The following is a 24,426-nucleotide window of genomic DNA, read 5'->3' as shown; positions in this document are numbered from 1 at the left end:
GCTCCTTTTTGACTTCCATAACTGAAATGCCTCCCTAATTTGCTCAACATGTCAGGTCCAAAGTCAAACAATGATGAAGTGAGGCACATGGCTCAAGGGAGGTGTGGAGCACAAGGCTCACCAGCTGGCAGCTACATATTAAAATCCTCCTAGAGCATGGTTCAGTGTTTGACAGGCCAAGGACTCTAGCTATCATTAATTGGGCTGAAATTTGGATATGTTATACTAGACACCCATTGGAACAACTTCTGTGAAGCATGTCTCCTCATCCAAGTAGTGTAGGTTGCTGAAATGAGGCCTGCAAGATGACCCACGAATTTGGACTGACAAGGAGTGTGGCCCAAATTGGTTCTGTCATTAAGCTCATATTCCTCTTGTGCCAATCAACCCTTAACATGCATGAATTGTATCAAATGTGATCCCCTTGCTGTCCTAACCTACAAAACACACAAACATAGGTAAGAGACTCAAAATAAAGAGAAACTAAACAAAATTACTAAGCAAAGAAGGCATGCAAATGTGTGAAATTATGACCTTATCAAATACCCCCAAACTTAGATTTTGCTAGTCCTCGAGCAAAACAAAATAAAACTACAACTTAGGAAACGGGAAATAAGCAACTAGCCTTCCAAACAATATCCTCAAAGAATCATCAGTGTATATGGTTCCAAAGAAACACAACAATCACAATCTAAGTTCCACACATGATTCACGAGAAAGCAAAGCTAGCATTGACACCCTTAAGTGTAGTGTGTGAATGCCAAATCCGAACAACACCTGCAACTCAAATAAGTACATGCGCACACACTTACAGCAAAATCAAGAATTCCGAACCCCATAAGCTCATTATCCAATCTGCTCTCCACAGTAATACCATGCAACACCAAGGATCAAAAGGACTTTACAAGGGTAGTAATGAGGTTTAGGGTAGTGGTTGAATGAAAGAAGGGATATGAGATATACAATATTTTGAGCACACTTAAAGCACAGGTAAGAGCATAAGAGAGTACTGAACTTTGTAACAAGCAAGGAACACATACATGAGAAGATTTTCAACATAATTTCAGCACCTTGAAATGTGTTTATTTGGCCTAATTTTGTGGCTCTTTACCCTAGATCACCATGATGTTCTCCTTATAACACCCTAGGGCCGTGACTACATTGGTCACACTTCATTACCTCTTTTGATTAGTTACCAATACCCCCAAACTTATTTCTTTTCAACACTTGGGTTACGGCACCAATTATTCACTTTTGCTCTATAAACCTTGCATTCTTTATGACTCTCTTTTGAAGATAGCTTTAATTGCTCATACAATAAGTAAGGATAAGAAAACAGAGGCTCATTATGGTAGGATTCGTTTACACAAAGAAAGGCTTAACGTAGGCTCAAATGGGATGACTAGGGATGAATACATGTAAAGGGATGGTTGGAAAGGCTCAAACGGTTCAAACATGGCCTAAATCACTTCCTAAGCATTGTATGGCAACAAAATGTCTCAAGAAATATTCAAATAAGTTCTAGAGTACGAAACCAAGATCATGAGATAAGTAGAATTGCATAACGTCTCTAAGTAGCAAGACGTTGGACTAACTTGGCAAAGTGCTCAATAAGTGCAAGGATGGCATGCAAGACAGAGTTAACTCAGAACCACACAAAGTCCTTAAACAATGACTATCAATTTCTGAAAAACCATATTAGTATTAAATCCAAGTCTTTATCATAGGTGTTTGGAAGGATAACGAAACAAGACACAAAATCCTGCGTTTTTAGACAGTAGACACACTCAAAAATTTTAAAATTTGACAATTTGAAACAACATAACTAAATCCTTCCCCCCAAACTTAAATGAAACATTGTCCTCAATGTTTAGAGTGTAAGAAAAAGCAATGCCTCATAAATGAAAGGAAAGAAGACAAGGGAAAGACATAACCAAAGGTTAGATTTCAGAAAAACTCCCCTTTGAAGCGATTAGGACGCAAGCAAGCGTCCTCGCATATTCTATCTTCTCCTCGTCACCTTGGATTGCCTCCCAAGAAGCGCTAAGTTTCACGTCTTCAGCCAGACGTCCAAACTTTCTATAGTGAATGGGGGGGTTTGGGCTCAATTGACACCTCATGCAATGCAAGAGAGTTCACCAAGTTTGTTTTCCTTTTCCATTGCTTCCTTGCTGCTTTTCTTTTCCTTTTCTGTTGATGAATAGAGTCACAATGAATTGTAGGAATGATTGGAATATTCACATCTCCAAATTTGGGCAGCCCCTTCTTGTGTGTGGGAATTGGAGCATTGAACATGTGGGCTGCCCCCTACTCCTCCTTGTCTCCTCTTTTCAGCAAGCATGATTCTACTGGATAAGGAAGGCCATCAAATCTCTCTTTCCCTGGATTACCAAATACTTCAATTTGAAAACAATCTTGTACAACATTTGGCTTTAGGGCATCAAACACTTTGAAGGCAACAGTTTCTCCATTAACGGTCATGGTGAGAGTGCCTTGCTCTACATCAATCTTGGTCTTAGCAGTAGCCATGAAGGGTCGGCCAAAGATAAGGGGCAATTCATTGTCAGGAATTGGTGCTTCTTCCATCTCCATGACTAAGAAATCAGCTGGCAAGATTAAACCTTCTACGTTCACCAAAACGTCTTCTAGAATGCCCTTGGGATACCGAATAGTTCTATCTGCCAATTGAATGCTCACAGTTGTGGCTTGCAACTCACCAAGGTTAAGTTTCTCATAAACATGATATGGCATAAGGTTAATGGATGCACCGAGATCAAGCAAAGCTTTTGGAATCTTGAAATCACCAACAATGCAAGGTATAGAAAACGAACCTGGATCCTTTAGCTTTGGAGGTAGCTTTCTTTGTAAAACTGCACTTACCTCTTCACTCAATGCAACTTGTTCATGCTCTTTGAATCTCCTCTTGTTAGTGCATAGATCCTTCAAAAATTTTGCATACTTTGGAATCTGAGCAATAGCATTGAGCAATGGGATGTTGATTTGCACCTTCTTGAATGTTTCCATTATCTCATCCATGCCTTGATCTTTCTTTGACTTTGATAACATGCTGGGAAAGGGTGCAATAGGCCTAAAAGCATTAGTTGAAATTGGAACTTGATTAGCATTACATGATACCTTAGGGCCTGTGCTCTTTCCAGAAAGATTGAGGGACTGTTTGTTGGAAGCTGTGGGCTGCCCTTGTGGTGGCTGAATGATCTCCACGTTTTCTCCATCTTCTTGCTCTCCATTGGCATCTCCAACCTTATTATCAACTTGTTTACCACTTCTCAAGATGTGCACTACTTTAACTTGCTCATGATGCCTTGGATTCACCTCTGTTTGGCTCGGAAAAGTTCCGGATGCTCTATGGCTCATGGAGGATGCAATCTGCCCAACTTGCACTTCTAGTTTGTTCACTGCATTTTGAAGATTCTGATTGGTTTGCATCTGTTGCCCCATGAACTTCTTGAACATGTCTTGCAATTCTCCCATTTGATCACCCCTTTGCTCTTGCACTTGTTGGGGAGCTTGCTGGAATTGCCTTTGTTGTGTTTGGAATCCTGGGGGAGGTCCTTGAGATTGTTGCACATTCGAATTATTGCTCCACCTGAAATTAGGATGATTTCTCCACCCCGGATTGTATGTGTTTGAGTAAGGATCATTATTAGGATTCCTTGCTTGAAGGGCATTTGCTTGTTCTAGCATGTGCTCTGCAAAAGATTGGCCTTGAACTTCCACTTTGTTTCCTAGAGGGCCAGTCACTGCCTGTTGGAGCAAAGAACACATAACATCAAGTTTTGCAGCAATCTCATTATTAGTACTTACCTCAGAGACCACAGCTTTCATAGGAGCTCCTCTTCCTTTATTGTGGCTCCATTGTTGAGAGTTAGCACTCAAGGATTCAAAGAGAGTAAAAGCCTCATCTGCTGTTTTGTTCATCAGTCCTTCTCCACTTGTTGCATCTACCATCATCCTTTCGGAATCAAGCAAACCTTCATAGAAAGATTGCATTTGCATCCAACTCTCTATGTTGTGGTGTGGGCAAGAACTTATCATCTCCTTGTACCTCTCCCAACATTCATGAAAAGCTTCTCCTTCTCTTTGTGTGAAACCAAGAATTTCCTTTCTAATCTTGTTAGTCTTTTGAGCTGGAAAGAATTTCTGCAAAAACTTATTAGAAAGCTCATCCCAAGTATGAATTGAAGCATTAGGCAAAGAGTACAACCAAGACTTAGCCTTATCTTTTAAACTGAATGGGAATAGCCTCATCTTAATCTGCTCATCATCAAGGTTTTGAATTTTGATCGTAGCACATATTTCAAAGAATTGCTTAATATGCATGTAAGGATCCTCAGTGGTATTACCATAATAAGTTGGAAGAAGATGAATCATACCACTTTTAAGCTCAAACCTGTCAACTGTGAGTTGAGGATAGACGATGCATGAAGGTTGATCGGTGACTTTGGGAATGGAAAACTCACGCAGGGGTTTTCTTGGTTGGACAACAAGCACACCACCTCCTTCATCATTGTTGTTGTTCGGAATCTCTGCCATGTTGCTTGAACCTTCAGATTCGTAACTTTTAGATTCAACGCTTGAAGAACTATAATTCCTCCTCAAACCAGCACGCACAGCAGCGGTTCTTGGTGAAAGTGGCTCAGGTCAACTTTGCTCCTGCTCAGATTCGGACATGCACACACCAAGGAAGTCAATTCAGTGCTTTCAATGGAGATAACAACAAAATACAAAAGCTGAATACTAAAAGAAAAACCAACGAAAAGAAACAAATGAAACAAACAAAAACAAAACAATCAAAGTAATCTAACTATAGCACCATCATTACCGGTTCCCCGGCAACGGCGCCAAAAACTTGTTGCGCCTATTCTTAACAACTAAAATGAGTTATTAAAAACAGCAACTTTAATTCTCGCAAGTGCACGAACCGTTTATAGTATAGCTTATGTAAATACGAGGTCGATCCCACGGAGAATGGTAACTTGGTTCCAAGTTAAATTACTTAGAATGCTAGAAAAACATAGAACAAAGAAAATGACTAACTAGCTAAAGGCAAGGTCAAATTCAACAATGCCTCTTGCTAATTACTCAAGGTCTAGGACAGAATCCTAGCACCACACACGCACTCGAAATGGGGGGTTTTGTTGTTGAAATGAAAACAAGAAAGTGAAATGAAAGTGCTCGAAAGTAAACACTAGCAGCAATGAACAAGTTGTAAAACAATGATGGAGAGGTGTTAGAGCCTTGGAATCTGCCACTAGTCTTCCTATCCAAGTTATGAATGCACAGAAATTGACTCAAGCTTCATCAACAATAGATTATCGCATACAAGCCTATGGTATCTAGGTGCAGGATGCATCATTCTCCTAAGGCATGTGATTGTGCATGGTATCTACACAGCACGTGATCTCTAATATGCAACCTAAGCATGGTATCTACTTAGAATAAAGCATACAAGAGTCATTAAGCTCCTTGAGAATATGATAATCACACAAGTCCTAGAACATGGTATTTGTCCTAGTCAACCTATGGTTGTTAACCCCTTGAATGATTCTTAGGCCATTCATGTGTTGCTTGTGAAAGGAGAGTAGAATTGGTGAATCTAAACCCCTTCCCAACCTGTGCTAGATGCATAAAATCCTAGTTAGCTACTCCAAGAAAACATACATCAAGCACATAATAAACTGGAGATTAACAACTTGATAATAAAAGCAAGGAAATCAATTAACTATAAAATCATCCATACCATTGAATATTCATGACTAGGGCTTCATCCTAAGCCCTAACTAAATGGATTAGTTAGACATAACTATGAATACAGAAAATAAGAAATACATAGATAGGATAAAGAGAGGAGAAGAACTAGATGGTGGCAGCAAGGTAGTTCCCAGGACAGCTCCAAGCTCCCTTCTCTCTTTGTGGTGAATCTGAATGTGTATGAGAGTAATGGATGAAGTGAATGTGTGTGTCTGCCCTCTCTCTTTTGAATGAGTGTGCAACTCTCTATTTATAGAGTGCAATTTCGTGCTCCCCTTTGGCTGGTGAAACACACCTCTCTTAGCTGCTCCCAATTGCCTAAGCTGCCCAATAAATGCCAACTTTTCCAACTGCCCAATAAATGCTTTGGTGGACTTTTCTTGGTTTCTTTATGGAAAGCTTGACTTTTGTTCATCTTTTTGACTTCCCATACTGATTTGTCTCCCATGTGTAGCCTACCAGAATTCCTGAAAAATGGTCCTTGATTTGTGCAGACAAGATCCATAATTAAGCATGCCATGTTTTGCTCCTTTTTGACTTCCATAACTGAAATGCCTCCCTAATTTGCTCAACATGTCAGGTCCAAAGTCAAACAATGATGAAGTGAGGCACATGGCTCAAGGGAGGTGTGGAGTACAAGGCTCACCAGCTGGCAGCTACATATTAAAATCCTCCTAGAGCATGGTTCAGTGTTTGACAGGCCAAGGACTCTAGCTATCATTAATTGGGCTGAAATTTGGATATGTTATACTAGACACCCATTGGAACAACGTCTGTGAAGCATGTCTCCTCATCCAAGTAGTGTAGGTTGCTGAAATGAGGCCTGCAAGATGACCCACGAATTTGGACTGACAAGGAGTGTGGCCCAAATTGGTTCTGTCATTAAGCTCATATTCCTCTTGTGCTAATCAACCCTTAACATGCATGAATTGTATCAAATGTGATCCCCTTGCTGTCCTAACCTACAAAACACACAAACATAGGTAAGAGACTCAAAATAAAGAGAAACTAAACAAAATTACTAAGCAAAGAAGGCATGCAAATGTGTGAAATTATGACCTTATCAACTATACTCGCACGATGTTCACCAAATGAGCAAAGGTGTTTTTCGTCTATAACTATTGACCAATCTCAACTGTGGCATTGTCGATACGGATATCTCAGTTGGAATGGTCTCAAAGTTTTCCAAGAAAAAAAGATGGTTAAGGGGCTGCCTCAGTTCAAAGCTCTAGAAAATGTATGTGAAAACTGCTTGTAGGAAGACAAGCTCGAGACCTGTTTCCAAAAGAAAGCACATGGAGGGCTTCTGCGACTCTTCAATTGGTGCATGCAAACATATATGGACCAATAAATCCCATCTCATCCAGCAAGAAAAGGTATTTCATCACCTTCATCGATGATTTTAGTAGAAAAACTTGGGTATATTTTTTGATTGAAAAGTCAGAAGCATTCGTTTCCTTTAAGAACTATAACGCTAGGGTTGAACAGGAAACTGAGATGTTCATTAGAAGTCTTCGCACTGATCATGGAGGTGAATTTACATCACAAGAGTTTATTAATTTCTGTACAGTCAATGGGATTCAAAGACAATTGACGGCTGCGTACACTCCCCAACAAAATGGGGTGGTGGAAAGGAAAAACCGAGCTATTATGAACATGGTTTGAAGCATGCTTGCTAAGAAGAAAATTCCAAAACTTTTCTGGCCCGAGGCAGTAAATTGGACTGTGCATGTTCTAAATAGAAGTCCGACATTTGCCGTGAAGAACAGAACTCCTGAAGAAGCTTGGAATGGATATAAACCATATGTAGATCACTTCAGAATTTTTGGATGCATATCTCATGTGCATGTACCTGACAGCAGGAGAATCAAACTTGATGACAAGAGCCTCAAATGTATATTTTTTGGGGTAAGTGAAGAGTCTAAAGCTTATAGGCTATTTGATCCTGTTTCTCAGAAGGTTATCGTGAGCCGAGATGTGGTTTTTAACGAGAATCAAAGCTGGAATTGGGATGAAAGTCATGAGGCGGCAATCTTGGCTGATCTTGAATGGAAACCAGAAGAGAAAGAAGGTACAGAAAAGAGTAACAGTGAAGATGAATCTACAGTGAGCGTTGTTGAAGAAACTCTTGGGGATGAAGGAGTAATTGAAGGTGATGTGGCAGACATTGTTCCTTCTACTATGTTGGCAAGTGGAAGCCCACCCTATGAAGCTCGAATAAAAAGACCACCAAGATGGATGAGGGATTATGTGAGTGGTGAAGGACTCTCGAAGGAGGACGACGTGGACGTAAACTTGGCTCACTTGTTTCATAGATGCTGATCCTATTTCCTATAAAGAGGCTGCAAAAAGTAAAATATAGAGGCAAGCAATGGATGCAGAAATTCAAGCAATTGAAAGGAATGATACATGGGAACTGACCGAGCTACCACCTGGAGGCAAAACAATTGGCGTGAAATGGGTTTTTAGAACAAAACTCAATGAGAATGGCAAAGCGGATAAGTACAAGGCTCGGGTAGTCGCAAAAGGGTACAGCCAACAGTACGGAGTCTACTATGCTGAAGTGTTTGCACCTGTGGCTCGCTTGGACACCATACGAGTTGTGCTTTCACTTGCTACATTGAAAACTTGGATGGTCTATCAATTAGATGTCAAATCTGCCTTTCTACTTAACAGCAAGGTCACGAGCAAAAGGTGTATAGGTTTAAAAAGGCTTTATATGGTCTTAAGCAAGCTCCTCGAGCTTGGTATAGTCGTATAGAGTCGTATTTCGTACGAGAAGGGTTGAAGAAGTGTCCATATGAGCATACTTTGTTCACCAAAACAAAGAATGGAGGTATGTTAATTGTTTGTTGATGATCTTATATTCACTAGGAATGATGAAAGTATGTTCAAAGAGTTCAAACAATCTATGATGATCAAATTTGATATGACTGATCTTGGGAAAATGAGCTATTTTCTTGGCATTGAAGTATTGCAAAAGATATATGGTATTTTCATTAGCCAACGAAAATATGCTCAGGAAGTGTTGAAAAGATTTAATATGGATGAGTGCAATCTGGTGCAAAATCCAGTGGTTTCTGGTTTCAAGCTCATGAAGGATGAAGATGGAGTGAGAATTGTTTATCGAGGAAGATTGTTTGGAATCAAAGGGATGTCCATGGAGGTCTTTAGTTTAATTTGTTGACACTTGTTTTTTTTAAGTAACTTGACCTCCATGATAGGGATGTGGAAATCCTACGCAGAAAACACGCAATATCTTTGGAAGTGAAACATCTCTAAATATGACTTTCACCTTCACCTCATTTTCTTTTCGGTGTTTAATACGAAATATCTTTCTAATGGTTAGACTATAAAGAAAAAGGTGAACCCTAGCTTTCCTCTACATCATAATCCATGGTGCTTTTCTGGACATTTCTTTTGGTTTCTCACATCATCATTTATTTGGTTTCTCACATCATCACATGCCATTTCAGTTTGTATACACACCTACACATGGGTTTCTTGTTCTTGAATGTTTTTGCTTCACATATTATAGTTATGCAATTTATTTGAAGCATCATGCATATATCTATGGAGAGAAGGAATCAAACTTGGGTAGAGACACATGCACACTGTCTTGACCCAACTTCTCTAATCCGCATTTACTTCTCCTTTATTTTTTTTTAATTTTCATATTTTGGTTGAGGATCAATGGTTGGATTGAATTATTTTCTTGTTGGATGGTTTAATTGAACTTTAAACAGAATTATTAGGCTTGTGTCACATCTTTTGGATGCATCAAGCAAACCATCTGTCCTTCCTCCCCACGAAACTGAAAGCACCCAAAAAAAAAAAACAATTAAAAATCGATGCGTTGAGAGAAATTGACTGGAAAGTAGACCATAAAAAGCCAACGTAGTGAATGAATCGAAAGAAGCACTAAAGCAAAGCATGGCACCTTTTTCTGATTAGTTGTTTTGGTTTTAGTGCGTACCTTACCTGATTACCATTTGGCTACCATTTTCATTCCCTAATATGCTTAGATTTGCAATATTTGTTTTGATATTTCCTCTCATTTGTTTGGAATACCAGCCACCTCCATCTTACATTTACCCCAACCAAAAATATGAGAGAGGTGGAATGGAATACAATTTCTAAGTAATTAATAACTTTCATTCAACAATATATATACAGTCCCCTTCTATTGAGGGATCCCTCAAATAAATTTCTAAGTAATTAATAACTTTCATTCAACAATATATATACAGTCCCCTTCTATTGAGGGATCCCTCAAATAAAATTATTTGAGGGACGCCCTTTAGGGTACCCTACCATTTTTTTCCCAATGATCCAAATCATCTATTTTTTATTCATAGATCATCCTTACAAAAATTTAGACAAATCGGAAACCATTTCGACGTCCAATTGTGTCTTACAAAATCAATGAACACAGTGCTTCAAGAAAATGCTAAAATTTCAATAACTTAATTGAGTGGTCAAATGATATCGGATTCAAGTGATTTTTTGTAGAGATGATCTTTGAATGAATATCTACAAAATAGACTGTTTGGATTAGTGAAATACAATCCGGAGTGGGGCCTACAAGGGGTGTCCCTCAAATAAGTTTGAGGGATCCCTCAATGGAAGCTCTCTCTCTATATATATATATATAATATTTAATTATCTTTCTCAATTATTTAATATTAATATTAAATAATTGGGAGAACCATTTCAATGGCATTCCTCCATGTAAGGAATCATCCAAGGCTCATGTGGGGACTATGATGACTAACAGATACTAAATATAAAAAGATATTTTGAGTTCAATTTCTTTTTGAGAAAGGCATTTTTGTTTACTCTATGTTGTCAAATTAGGATATCAAAATATTTACCAATCAATTAAATTCTTATAATATAGACTAATTCTAAAATATCTTACCTATTCACGTATGAAAAGTGTTAAGAATTCACGACTTTTTTGAGAACACATAAATTCTCAATATCGATATGTACAATTTAAAATTAACAGTTTGACAATATAGTGTGTGCTAGATTAAATGCATTCGATACAAATATATCTTGAATTTGATCCATTTGAGCTTAAAATAGTTGTTGACAGGACCTGTGCTGCAATGTGATTGAAGAAGGAAAAGCACATCCCCCATATTTTTGCAAAAACAATAAGTGACGTTAGGGTGCAGCATAATTTGAAGATGGAAGACGAGTCAGAATTGGAAATTGGAATGTGCATGCAGCAGTACACCGGATAGATTCATCCGACCAAATAACAATACAGACAGGGCTTGGTTGGTTGCTCAACTCAAATGGCCATTTACTTATTTTAAGCTTTGCAACCCTTTTTCCTTTTCACCACCACTTTTCTTTTTACCACCATAAGTCTTTTGCTTGAAAATAATAATAATGCATTTTCATTGATGATCAAGTATAAGGTTAGATTAAGTGAGAGAAGGAGACATACGCAAGGTTGGTGTGCATTCTTAAAACTCTTTTGCTTCTCCAACAAAGATATTGGATGCTTTTTTTTTTAAGACCTCAAGTTAAGTGAAGTTGTATTTCTGAGACGTGCAATGAGGAGGAGTAAAAAACCCATTGCATTTCATTTGTCCAATTCTAATTCCATGAATGAAAAGTAAAGAGGTGCACATCAATTATAACTAGAAATGAATTTTCACAGAGACGCTTAATTCATAACAAGAAAGCAACTTCTGGGGATTTGAGGGCCATGGTGTTGTGCCTGACATTGTAACAATGGCCTCTGGTGACCGTTGCTTACCCAGTTATTGGGGATGTGAGGGGAAGGGGATTAATGCTTGGAGTTGAACTAGTCACTGATCGTGAGCTGAAGACACCTGCAAAGGCTGAAACTGTACATGTAATGGAAAAGATGAAAGGTCAACAATTCACTGTGATCCTGGAAAACGAAGGGTCAACAACTCAGCAGATACGCTTGCTATGTTTACTTCTTATGATCTTATAAATATTTTATGGGTGTCTCTCTGTGTTTAAATATTATGCATATGTTACAATTTTAGCTTATGTAAATTGCTGTGGGGGTCTTTTTCTTCCAGCAGCTGCAAATGGGCTGGGCTGCCGTAAAAGGGAAATTACTGAAATTGCCCCCTGTGCCTGAGTTCGAAAATTAAGCCCCAAAAGCACTTCGAAAGGGCAGTAAAGCCTTAGGAAGTGTTCTGGTTACCTTCACCAACGAAAATGATGGCTGCTTACAGGTGATTTATGCTTGCTTACAGATAAAGTTTTAGCTTAGCATGAGGAGATTGTGGCATGGGAGCAAGGTCAGCATGAGTTGAGCACCAAAGAGGAAAATAAGGCTTCCTAGGGAGAAATGGGAGTGTTTAAGATGAGGGAGACAAGGTTTGCAGGATGATCTTGGCTAAAAAGGGGTAAAGGAAGGGCATTACTTCTTCCGGCAGCTTGACAGACTCTGAAAATAGTCTGTTAACAGAGAAGAACGAAGAAGAAGAGTGAATAGGGCTACTGGATTTTGCTAGTAAGAGAGGAAGCTTGCTCTCTCAGCCTGGGTTGGTTTTTGCTAGGTGGAAGGGACCTCCTTTTATAGCTGAGGGAAACCTTCATTCCCCAAGAAAACCTAATGGTTTCTTCCCCAACTTAGCAAGTTTTTTCCTTCCCTTTTCCTTTCTTATCTTGACTTTTCCCTATTTTAGTGAGATTTTTCTCTATCTATTTGCACAAAATCAGGGATTTTGGAGCTCAAGGCCTCATTTCCTGCGGCTACTTCAGTAGAAGATTTCTACTTCCAGCCATTTTCTTCCTTTCTTTCTCACTCTTTCCTATAACCAGTTTTGATAGGGAAGGAGTTGGGATATGTATGTTGGTTTGAAGAGTGTCTCTCTTCCTGGTAGCTTGCATGTTAACATCCCTTGGTTTCTCTGGTGTTTTATTTTGGAACTTGATCCATTCCCATGTGCTGGCACTTCCCAATAACTCTGTTCAGTGAACCTGCAGACCTCTTCTACGTGGCTTCTAATTTTCTAGCAAAGGGCTGAGGCTTTTGTGGCTTATTGTGGAATTTTGTATGGGCTAAGGTACTTCATTTAAATAAGTGGGCTATTTAAACATTGGGCTTTTGGTTGGGCTATCCTTTGACTGGGCTAATTTTGGTTGGGTTATTTTGATTGAGTTATTTTCCCTTTTGTGCTCACCCACATGTTTGGGCCTAAGAAATGGGCTTGGGTTTCGAGGCTCCCAAGCAACCCGGAACCTCCATTTCTTGACCCATCAATGGGCCTCATGACGACCTATTACCATCCATACCACAACCCACTCAAGCAAGCCCCGGGCATCTTGCGTGGCTTGGGCCCACTTAAGCTTGTAGCATGGCATGTTGTTTATTTGCTTGGCGTGGCATGTGTATAAGCGCATATGGCAAACTTTCGCGTGCCCCAAATTGGGTTTCTTCTCGGTAAGATATCGCATTGGGCTGAGAATTTCTTTGGGCCGAAGCGTGGATTTTTTGGGCCTCAACATTAGCCCCCTTGATTATTGGGGCCATGAATGTGTGTTGAAATGGTCCAAATAATCAATTTCCAGCCCAAAATAAATTGCAGTGGCATGGCATGGGTTCAGGAGCAACTCAAGGATGACCAGTTAAGTGTCTCTGAAATTACAGCCAGGTCTTTTCCGGGAAGGTTGGAGGGGTCGCAATGGTCCCGCTTAAAACCCAATCCTTCTTAAACACCGAGGGTGTTGCCTTGAAGAATTTTCCTAGACACTGTAATTTTGGAGGTCACTTACTAGAGTTACCAAGAGTTGGCCTATTTTGTGGCATGATATAGGAGAAAATGCTTGGTGGATTAGCTCAAAATAACTTAGCTTGCATGATTTATTTGCTTGAGTGACTAGAGAGACTTGATTTTGCATGGTTGTGATTTGCAAGAGTTGCATTGATTTGCACGCTTGATGTTGGCATGTATTCTTGGTATCTGGCTTGATGCTTGGCATTGGCATGTATGCTTGATTTGTACATGTATGCTTGGTACTGCTTGGCTTTGGCTTGTATTGAGTTTACAGCACCAGCCCCAAAACACTTGAATTTGGCAGACAAAACCTTAGTGAATGTGATAGTGTGCGACATGATGGCTAGATATTGGAAGAATGCTTGAAGTAGGGCATGTGCTGGGAGGGCATTTGGAATAGGGCATGTGCTGGAAGGATATTTGAAACAGGGCAGGTGCTGAAAAAATATTTTAAATAGGGCATGTGCTGGAAGGATGTTTGAAGTAGAGCAGGTACTGAAAAATGTTTTGTTTGAAATGGGATAGGGCATGTGCCTGAAGCACGTGACTTGTCTTGACATGATTTACTTCTGGTTTTCCCTCATTCTCTTCTTTCTTCTTCTTCTTCAAGACCCAAACCCGTGGGTATTGTGCATTAGTACATAAGTCATATTTTGGAAGCTCGGATCAGAAAACTTCTTTGACGAAAGTTGCTCATCTGCTCGAGTACTATAGCCTGTAAAATTTTCTGAATTCTTTGAATTTTTCTGATGCCTCAAAGCTGGTCTGCAACTTCTGTGTTCATCCATGGCTGGTGAGGTTCTGCAGATTCTGCTTCTGCATGTATCTTTAACTTCTGATACTCGGATGACTGTGCTTACTTCACAAAATTTGCTCGAAATCATGTTGTTTATAGCATATCCGAAATTGAGGATCATCCACCCATTGTAGTGATCACTGCCTCCATTGTTCTGAAGCATGTTCAGGAGTTGATGTTGATGCCTTTGTTGCATGCTTGTTTTCTATGCTTGAATGCTTGAGTTCCTCTGTACTTCCCAACATTTGTGGACTAGAAATCAAATTCTGATGTTGAACTTCTGGTTTAGGATTCTGGCTTGGTGATAAACAAGAGTCACACGAGTTCACTTGGGTATGCATGCCAAGTGTTTGTCAAAATATCTCAAAGTAGCTTGCTGGTTGTTTTTTGAACTTTTGAAATGTTTCTTTTCGAATCTGAGTTGGATCTTTATAAAAAATGGACTTCTCAATAGCTATGTTGGAATTGGTCATGCGTCACTTGAAGAAAAAATGAATTTTTGGTGGAATTTCAAAGTAAGGGCTAAGCTACTGGAGCTGTGCAGTTCCTGTGGCATGGGCTGTTTTAGGAATCTGTTTGACATGCTTCCCTAGCTTGAAATGCAACGAAATTTTGGGCAAATGAATCTTGATATGTCTAGTTCTAATATGGAAAGTCTGGGATTTTTTGGTTGTAAGCTTGATTTATAGTGATTTTCTAAAGGTGGGATGTTCTAGCTGGAATGGTTGGAAAGTTTGTGTATAAGTTTTGCTTGGCATGTTGCTTTTTCTTGGGAATTTAGCATGTCCTTTCTGTTGGCATTGAGTGCTGATCTGAATATTGCTAGAGCATGTTCTTGAGCAATATTGTTGTGAGAGCATGATGTTGAAAGGTATTGTCGTAAGAGCATGAGTTCTTCAAATTGCTTGAAATGCTTGAATGAAATGAAATTTTTTAGCATGTGGATTGGTATCACGCCTTTTGAATTTTGTCAGATGCTTGATAGATGAGTTTGCTTGCACTTTGAGAAAATTATGCTTCCAGCGCCTCCCTTTGCGTATGAGTACCTTTCCGGCGTCTGATTTTGGCTAACATATTCTCTTGTTTAGAATCTCCAAAGCATGAGAAAGCATGAGAAGTCTAATTTTCTAGGATTTTGATAGCATGAAAGTGAGTTTTGGTCTCTTGCAACTTGTCTTTGGAAATTATGCTTCAATAGCGATTATGCTTTCAGCATCCCCTTTTATCATGTGGTGGCCCTTTTTTGAGCTGGTGAAAAGGCTGAACTTTGCATGATGCGTTTTTTTCTATGTAGGTGTATACGTCTCTGGCACAGGCAGGGGAGGGTGCCGAAAGCCTGCGTTGTATCCATTGTCGCTGGAAGCTTCGAGTTTACCAATTTCGCAACTTGGCAATTTGGATTTCTATCTCGATTTCTCAGTAAGTAGTTCTGCTCCTTCACTGGAATCTTGAGTCTTTCTTTTGGCTTTGTAGGCATAGACATAGACTGGTGTTTAGCCTAGGCTTGTTTTTCTTGTGAACACACGCTTGATTAAATCTGGACTTTTCTCCGATCTTGTGGAAATAGAAATTGACAGAATGCATGCTCTGCAATGCTTGAATCTTTTGTATTTTGAGGGAGAATTTGCTTGTCATGGGAATTACTTGAGAATTTTGCTTGCCATGGATAAATTGCATGCTGCTTTGATATTTGCTTAAGCCTTTTCTTTGGCGTGAGCTTGACTTGCATGCTTGGCGTATACTTTGCGTGTGCTACGTTCTTGACCACCTTCTTTGATTGAACTATATGCATTACGAGCGTATGCTTGTAATTTGTGAAAGGGTCTGCTGGAATGACTGATTGAGCATGGAGAGGGAACTTTGCTTGTCATAAGCTCGAGTAATAGATTGCATGATGCTTCAAATTTTTTTGTTTATGCATTTCGCTTGGCATGAGATAACTTGCTTTGCTTGGCCCGTGAAGTTCATATAGCTTGTATGCTAGTGTGGAGATTTCTTGGCTTTAACACAGAGAACCTGCTTCATACTTAGCCCTTTTACAGCATATTCCTCATTGGTAATTCTTGCAGGGACTCACATAATAAGTCCCGATGACCTTTGTGATGAGTGATGGCCTATTTCCCCTTGCATGATGGGTTGAAGAATGGACAACTACCTTCATAGCTTAGAAACACTTGCCAAGATTCGATCATAGGCACTGAGTAAGCTTAGGAAGCTACTCGCATTTCCAGGTGTTGAATAGAAGAAAGGCATGTTTCCGGCGGCCACCTTATTTTTTTTTAATACCCTTGCAGCATCACTAATGGCTGGCCACAGTGGTTCGATCGCGAGTTGACAGCCCCAACTACCAAAGATGTTTTGTGAATGATTGAAGGTTGGCAAGGAAACATCCTTTTTTGACCTTACAGCAGCGTGCTGAAAGGGCTTAAGCGTGTGTCTTATTAGGATTTTGCATGGACTTCCCGCTGAATGCTTAGAAGAAGTTATAGCACACACTATTTTTAGAGCACGAGCTGCTTGTAGCATGAAGATGTATGCATGATCCCCTTAAGCAAGAGTTGTCGTTAATGCGTCAAGCCCTCAGGAACCCGAATTGGAGAGCCAGTGCCGTAAGCTACGAGACCTTCTCCTTGACAAATGAGCGACTGAGAATGGCGCTTGGTGCATGGTAGAAACATCGAAAGGATCATCTCATAGCGCTTCTTCTATTCCGTTTTAGTCATGCACCGTGATCTAGTTGAGATGTCCGATTCTCCTTCTTTGCACCGTAATATATATATATATATTCTTTTAATAGAAAGGGCATATCTTCCAGCACCATCTTTCTCTAACACTTGTCCTTATTTCGCTTTGCAGGCTGCATTTCTTTGTTGTAGGGGCTGGCTGGCTCAGTGTGTAGTAGCTTTTCCTTTTGAAACTGCAGGGTGTATCGATCTTTAGCATAGTTGACTGCATTTGGGCCCGAGTTGTACCCCCCCCCCCCCTTTTTTTTTGAGAGCCTAAAGCTCATGTTGTCGGGAACTTGGAACACAACATTGTTGCATACTTTCTATCAGAACTTTTGATGTAGAATGCTTGAGATATTGAGCTTCGGCCTGTTTTGTACGCTTTGCTCGGTTGGAAACAATGAAATGCATGAATTGTTGCAATTTGGAATGCATTGAGATAAAGATTTCCAGCTTGTTCTGTACACTCTGCCTGGCTGAAATGCATGAGTTGCTTGAGATTTCAACAGGTCAGGTTGTGGTAGGTGCAAGGTACATGCTGCCAATTTTTCTTTTTTTCAGGTTGAGAGCATCTCACAAGTCGCGGAGGATACACTTCCTACTCCTCCTCTTGGGACGTCCAGCGTAGCTGCTGACACTGCCCTGCGTCTTCCAGCAGCGCAACCTCCTGCTCATCCTTTCCTAAGCACATCTGACACAACTGCTGGCACCTCTCCACAGCTTCCAGCAGTGCTGCCTCCTACTCCTCTTTTCCTAAGCACATCCGACATAACTTCCGGCACCTCTCCACAGCTTCCAGCAGTGCTGCCTCGTGGTGAGATTATTGATGACAGCCATAAGGAGGATGATGTTTCCATTTCCATGGGGCATTTATCGGAGGAAAGCATGTCTTGGCAAGATTGGGAGAATTCCTTCATGGCGTTCAAAGCCTTTTTTGATGGTGGTGCTAAGATATGTGAGGCCATAACTCTGGGCTTTCATGTGGACTTCCCCATCAATCTCGTGAGGAACCTAGCATGTGCTGTCTTTGGAGTGCGGGCCATTCATAGCATGAAATTATCACATGGTTCTAGTGAGGTGAAAGCTGATGCCGACACTTTGAACATTAAGCAACAGGAATTGGATAGCCAGCGCAGGGAAGTGCATGCCTTTTCCCTTGCTAAGTGCGTGACGGAGACAACAACCAGATCATCTCCTAGGGCTTCTTTCGTTCTTTTTGGGCATTCTTCATAGCTTTAAGGTATATAATTCCTCTTTTTTTTATTTTTTTTATTTTATCGGGCTACTCCTTCCAGCATCACTTGATCTTGACACACGTCTTCTTCTTGCAGGTTGTCTCCTCTTGGCTTGGTGACTGATTATCTTGGCGCGTGGTTCTGTTCCCTTGAAGACCATAGGCTGCATGGGTCTTTAGCATGTGTAGTTTTATCTTGCTTTGACTGTAGTTTTTTTTTTTCGTTTTCTTTTGGACACTCTAACGACCCTGTCGTTATGAATTCGTAATGCAGTGTTGAATCACTGGAGCTTGTATTAACTTCCGAATGCTTGAGGCATGTTGTAATTTGCATGTCTTATATATAAATATTGCTTGGTTGGCAAAATTTATTTTTATGAGCTGCTGGAGATTCTCTGACAGGTTGGATATCCTTAAAAACAAGGTATATGCTGCCAAAATTTTGTCTGACCACTAGGCCTGAAAAACACCCTCTTGTCATACTTAAAAAGGGTCTGACTAGTATATGCATGTTCTTTGTAAAATTCCTAGATGTTTTGCATATTCTGGTTGCTTATCAAAAGGGGACAATGGTTTCGTTGTTCCAGCAGCTCAAGAATGCATGCCCCATATTATTTTGCTTTGGCGTGCTGCTTGTTGATGGCCCCGGACCCCATCCAAGTGACTTTGCTTGGCATGTCTTACTGCTAAGTGGCGTGCTTTTTTTTTTTTTTTTGGGTGTAAAAGCAACTCAACAATAGTAAGGCTTTGAGCCATTTTGCATTGATGAATACTCCAATCAAATTAAGCCCCCAAGTATGAAAGGGCCAAGGAGTGTGCATGTCTTGCAATAGCATGAAAGGTTGTGGCTTAGATTGGCATGTATTTGGCATGTGTTGCAGTAGGCTGTCATGCTCTGCAGAGATATTTAACAGAGCCACAGCTGCTGCTTTACATTATACAGATCATAACCCAACTAATCAAAGAGTGATTTGCAGCTCATAACCCATTGCACTTTCTTCAACTTTTGTGCGGTTATGAGAGGTTACGGCAGCTGTCTCTTGATAATCTTGCTAACCAAATGAAGCCCCCAAGTGGCGTTCTTCCGGCATGTCCAATGTGAATACTTTGCTGCTGGAACCATTCTCCCATCCATCAGTAAGTGGCCATGGGGTGCTATAACTTGAAGGTTTTGAATATTTACACTCGTAAGCTTTTTCCATGTTTCCACAAGGCTCCCAAATAGCCTTCGATGGCTTTGGGTCATTGCATGGCGTGATGAACTTAGGATATCCCTCTATTGCAATGTTGACAATTTGGCATGATAGCATGGCTTCTTCTCTGCGCTTCCGGCAGCTAGAAACACCAAGTTCTCATTTTTATGTTGATTGTGTTGCTTGAAAAGCTTGATCTTGTGATATCTGATTTTGCTTGAAATGATTGCATCAAGTGAAATGTTTGAGTTGCATGATTTTGGAGTTGGATTGTTTCTTCTTGGCATGATTCCTCTTTAGACCATCTCCTATGGCACAATTTTGTTGTTGGCATGGCTTGGTGCCACTGAGCGTGTTGAGATGCTGATCGGTGCAGGAACATAGGGTCCCATGCTCCTTGAGGCTTGAGGTGTAGAGAAGTGTACTCATCGTCTTTAAAAGGACAAAGTGCTTGACAGATATATAATTTCTGCATGACCAAAGCAGATGGTGGTTAAAATAATACATGTGTTGCAGCTTGTAAATGAATATAATTGATATTTGTCGATTTCAAATGAATGTCATCCAACATCATTAACTAACGAATGAATCACGCATCAATATTAAACCAACATAGGTTGCTTTCAGTAATATGCAAGCATGTGATGCTTTGGAAATTATTAAAGCACGTGATGATACTCGTGCTTTGAGTAGTGTGTAAATGCCTAGTGTTTGTATTCCTTTCAAAGTGAAAGACAAGAAATAAAGGAAGCTGAATAGCCCAACTTCACTCTGTTGGTATTGGCCTAAAACATGATTTATATATATATATATATATATAAGAAGAAAAAAAATTTATCATTACATGTTTATATTTGAATAGATGACATGCTTGTGCTGCTTTTACAAGTATGGCATATGGCATGATAATATATATTTTATTGTGAAATCTTAAAAAGGTAGGAAAGAAAAAGAAAGATTTTCTTATCTTTGGCCTCCAATAGAGAGCATGTGGAGTGTGGAACCGAGATTGGCATAGAAAGTCAGGGCATTCTGTGGGCAGTGCTAAAGATGGAGGTGATGCAAGCAGCGTTCCGAAGAGGACTTGTTCAATCTTGAGTTGCATGGATAAATTGAGCTTTGGGGGTTAAGGGGCATATATACTAGTATGATGTTTGAAATAGGGCAGGGGTTAAGAAGATTTGAAATGAGGTAAGTGCCATAAATTCTTTGCTTGTAGAGTAGGAGCTGGAAGAATGTAACTTGGCTTGGAATGATATAGTTGGACTTGCTGAATAATGTTCACACAACTCTTGGAACCAAGGCATAGCTTAGTTTAGCATGAGAAACTTTGAAGTGCTTGTGCTTGACCTTTTTTTTTTAATTGGCGGGAAGCCCCCAAGTCATTTGGAATTGAATTTTGACTCCTCTCTTTTTTTTTTTTACAGATTTGCTTGGCACGAAACCCCCAAGTATTTTGGAGTTTGCATGTGTAGTTCGCTCAAAGGCATGAATGATGAATTTGCCAAAGCCCCCAGCCCTCTTACAAGATCTTGTTTTACTTAAGAATGGAGATCTAAGGCATAAACAAAGGGAGCATGTGAGCAATCGATATCATGTTTGTTCTGCAAAGCAGATAGCCAAAAAAAAAGAAAAGGAAAGAAGGAATGCTCTTATCTCTTTATTTTCTTTGGTTTATTGCATCTAGCAACAGCTCTTCCAACGATGGTGTTTGAATGACAAGCTTGGCTCTGTCCTTCTTCCTTGGTGGTATTGATGAAGATAATGGCTTAATCCCCAGCAGAGTCGCCAATTTATGTGGGGGTCTTTTTCTTCCAGCAGCTGCAAATGGGCTGGGCTGCCGTAAAAGGAAAATTACTGAAATTGCCCCCTGTGCCTGAGTTCGAAAATTAAGCCCCAAAAGCACTTCGAAAGGGCAGTAAAGCCTTAGGAAGTGTTCTGGTTACCTTCACCAACGAAAATGATGGCTGCTTACAGGTGATTTATGCTTGCTTACAGATAAAGTTTTAGCTTAGCATGAGGAGATTGTGGCATGGGAGCAAGGTCAGCATGAGTTGAGCACCAAAGAGGAAAATAAGGCTTCCTAGGGAGAAATGGGAGTGTTTAAGATGAGGGAGACAAGGTTTGCAGGATGATCTTGGCTAAAAAGGGGTAAAGGAAGGGCATTACTTCTTCCGGCAGCTTGACAGACTCTGAAAATAGTCTGTTAACAGAGAAGAACGAAGAAGAAGAGTGAATAGGGCTACTGGATTTTGCTAGTAAGAGAGGAAGCTTGCTCTCTCAGCCTGGGTTGGTTTTTGCTAGGTGGAAGGGACCTCCTTTTATAGCTGAGGGAAACCTTCATTCCCCAAGAAAACCTAATGGTTTCTTCCCCAACTTAGCAAGTTTTTTCCTTCCCTTTTCCTTTCTTATCTTGACTTTTCCCTATTTTAGTGAGATTTTTCTCTATCTATTTGCACAAAATCAGGGATTTTGGAGCTCAAGGCCTCATTTCCTGCGGCTACTTCAGTAGAAGATTTCTACTTCCAGCCATTTTCTTCCTTTCTTTCTCACTCTTTCCTATAACCAGTTTTGATAGGGAAGGAGTTGGGATATGTATGTTGGTTTGAAGAGTGTCTCTCTTCCTGGTAGCTTGCATGTTAACATCCCTTGGTTTCTCTGGTGTTTTATTTTGGAACTTGATCCATTCCCATGTGCTGGCACTTCCCAATAACTCTGTTCAGTGAACCTGCAGACCTCTTCTACGTGGCTTCTACTTTTCTAGCAAAGGGCTGAGGCTTTTGTGGCTTATTGTGGAATTTTGTATGGGCTAAGGTACTTCATTTAAATAAGTGGGCTATTTAAACATTGGGCTTTTGGTTGGGCTATCCTTTGACTGGGCTAATTTTGGTTGGGTTATTTTGATTGAGTTATTTTCCCTTTTGTGCTCACCCACATGTTTGGGCCTAAGAAATGGGCTTGGGTTCCGAGGCTCCCAAGCAACCCGGAACCTCCATTTCTTGACCCATCAATGGGCCTCATGACGACCTATTACCATCCATACCACAACCCACTCAAGCAAGCCCCGGGCATCTTGCGTGGCTTGGGCCCACTTAAGCTTGTAGCATGGCATGTTGTTTATTTGCTTGGCGTGGCATGTGTATAAGCGCATATGGCAAACTTTCGCGTGCCCCAAATTGGGTTTCTTCTCGGTAAGATATCGCATTGGGCTGAGAATTTATTTGGGCCGAAGCGTGGATTTTTTGGGCCTCAACAATTGCGTGACCAATTTTCGAAGTTTTGAGATTTGTATTTACTATCAAATTAAAATGTTTAAATTTTTTTTAAAAAAACAAAGAAATTATTAAAAAAAACTTGTGATTGAAACTTTTACACTCTGATGCAAGCTTTGCACATTCAGGTTTCCAAAATGAATAATGTTAGTGAATGACTCTCTTTAGAGATGCGGTCAAGAGAATAGTATTTTCAAATCCAATTTCAATTATGCAAATACAAGCTTAGATAACTATGTTGATATTGAAATTAAAGACAATTGCCTGACCCTTTCCGTCGGCCAAGGGGCAACCATGGTGCATCAACGCCGAAGTTTCGGTAGAGCTTAACTTTGCTGTTAATCATTATCAGAAGAAGAAGAAACAAAACTGATATGAGCTTGGGACTAAAATATATTCATCTTCCCGCTGTACTTGAAAATGAAATGGAAACTCCAAAAACAATTAGACAAAATTGTGTGAAGGCTGGCTCTCCAAGGGGAACCGTTGAAATCAACAACCAAAGCGTTGACATCATATTTTATTTTGGATTTGTGATCCTTCATGATCTTTATCCATAGCTGACTTGTATAAGGTGGTGCAATGACTAATTTGCCTTGTATATAACGGTAGTTTTTTCCTAAAGTTTCCGTTGCAAACAAGGAGCAAGTAGCTGACTATGGTATGCTATAAAAGTCCATTGCCGTAATTTTGTTCAATTCCTGTTTTGTGCAACCATGGCATGCACTTCATTATCAATTCCTACCTCTCCGGCTAACTCAACCAAAAGAACAAACCCCATCTTCAAAGACCACGTTCGTATCCGCAGGTCTTGTTCAGATCATAACCATCTTTGTTCATGCACCAATCGTATTCGTGCATCATCATCAACACAACCAAACAATAGCCGTTCCATAGGAATTTTCCCTTTTAAAATTTCAAGTTCCATTCTCCCAAATTGTCCTGGCTCATTTTTATTTGGTCCGTATAAGCCTATGGACATGGTGGAAAAGAACATGAACATGAATATGGTGGATAAGTCTGGGGAGAGTACGGGTAATGAAGGAGGGGAGATAAAGAGAGCTAATTGGATGGAGAGGCTTGTGGAACTCAGAAGTAAGTGGAGGAATATATGGCAGCAAAAACAGGTTGAGGATGAGGAGGAAGACAACAATAATGGAGAGGAGGGTTGTTGTGTAGAGGGTTGTAGTTTAGAAGAAAAGAATGGAGAAATGGGATACAAATCATATGATCCTGAATCTTTCTCAAGATTTTTGGTTAGAGTTCCATGGTCTGAAACCAAGCTATTTTCTAAACTAGCTTTCTTGTGCAACATGGTTTATGTGATACCAGAGATCAAGGTATGTTTGACTATTTTTAGCATGTATAGATTTACAGTTATAGTTTATAGCCAGACAAAAGTTTAGGTATTTCTAGCATGAGAAGTAAATTCACACTACAATGCGCAGGGCGAGGTTTTGAAGAGATACTATGACCTACAATTTGTAACATCTTCATTCGAAAAGAAAGCCGAGGCAGCTGCTTACATGACAGCTTCAACAATGACAGTAGAAGATATTTGTTTGTGATGACTCTAGTACTTTTACTCGCTGCTCTATGGTTCAGGTAACTGATCTGCCTTTGTAGAATTCACATGGCACATTAATCTCGTTTGT

The 24,426-nt window shown here is 40.1% G+C and overlaps 2 protein-coding genes across 4 annotated transcripts; one reads left to right on the top strand and one right to left on the bottom strand.

Moving 5' to 3' along the window:
- LOC109948761 lies at nt 2,308–4,554 on the bottom strand. Its single transcript, XM_020562476.1, has one exon. The coding sequence runs from the start codon at nt 4,552–4,554 to the stop codon at nt 2,308–2,310; it is 2,247 nt and encodes a 748-aa protein (XP_020418065.1).
- LOC109948906 lies at nt 13,946–18,686 on the top strand. Of its 3 annotated transcripts, XM_020562768.1 has the most exons (4): nt 13,946–14,343; nt 15,641–15,765; nt 17,634–18,312; nt 18,404–18,686. In XM_020562768.1, exons 1-3 carry the CDS (start codon nt 14,337–14,339, stop codon nt 18,303–18,305), a joined length of 804 nt encoding a protein of 267 aa, XP_020418357.1. In that variant the 5' UTR covers nt 13,946–14,336; the 3' UTR covers nt 18,306–18,312; nt 18,404–18,686. The 3 variants fall into 3 exon arrangements, 2 of the variants coding, with proteins under 2 accessions (XP_020418357.1, XP_020418356.1); XR_002271352.1 differs by having other exon boundaries at nt 17,203–18,686; XM_020562767.1 differs by having other exon boundaries at nt 17,634–18,686.

This window comes from Prunus persica, chromosome G4, assembly GCF_000346465.2.
Source record: "Prunus persica cultivar Lovell chromosome G4, Prunus_persica_NCBIv2, whole genome shotgun sequence".
Lineage (NCBI taxonomy): Eukaryota > Viridiplantae > Streptophyta > Magnoliopsida > Rosales > Rosaceae > Prunus > Prunus persica.
The sequence above is the reverse complement of the archived record's forward strand: the minus strand, read 5'-3'. Positions and strand labels throughout refer to the sequence as shown.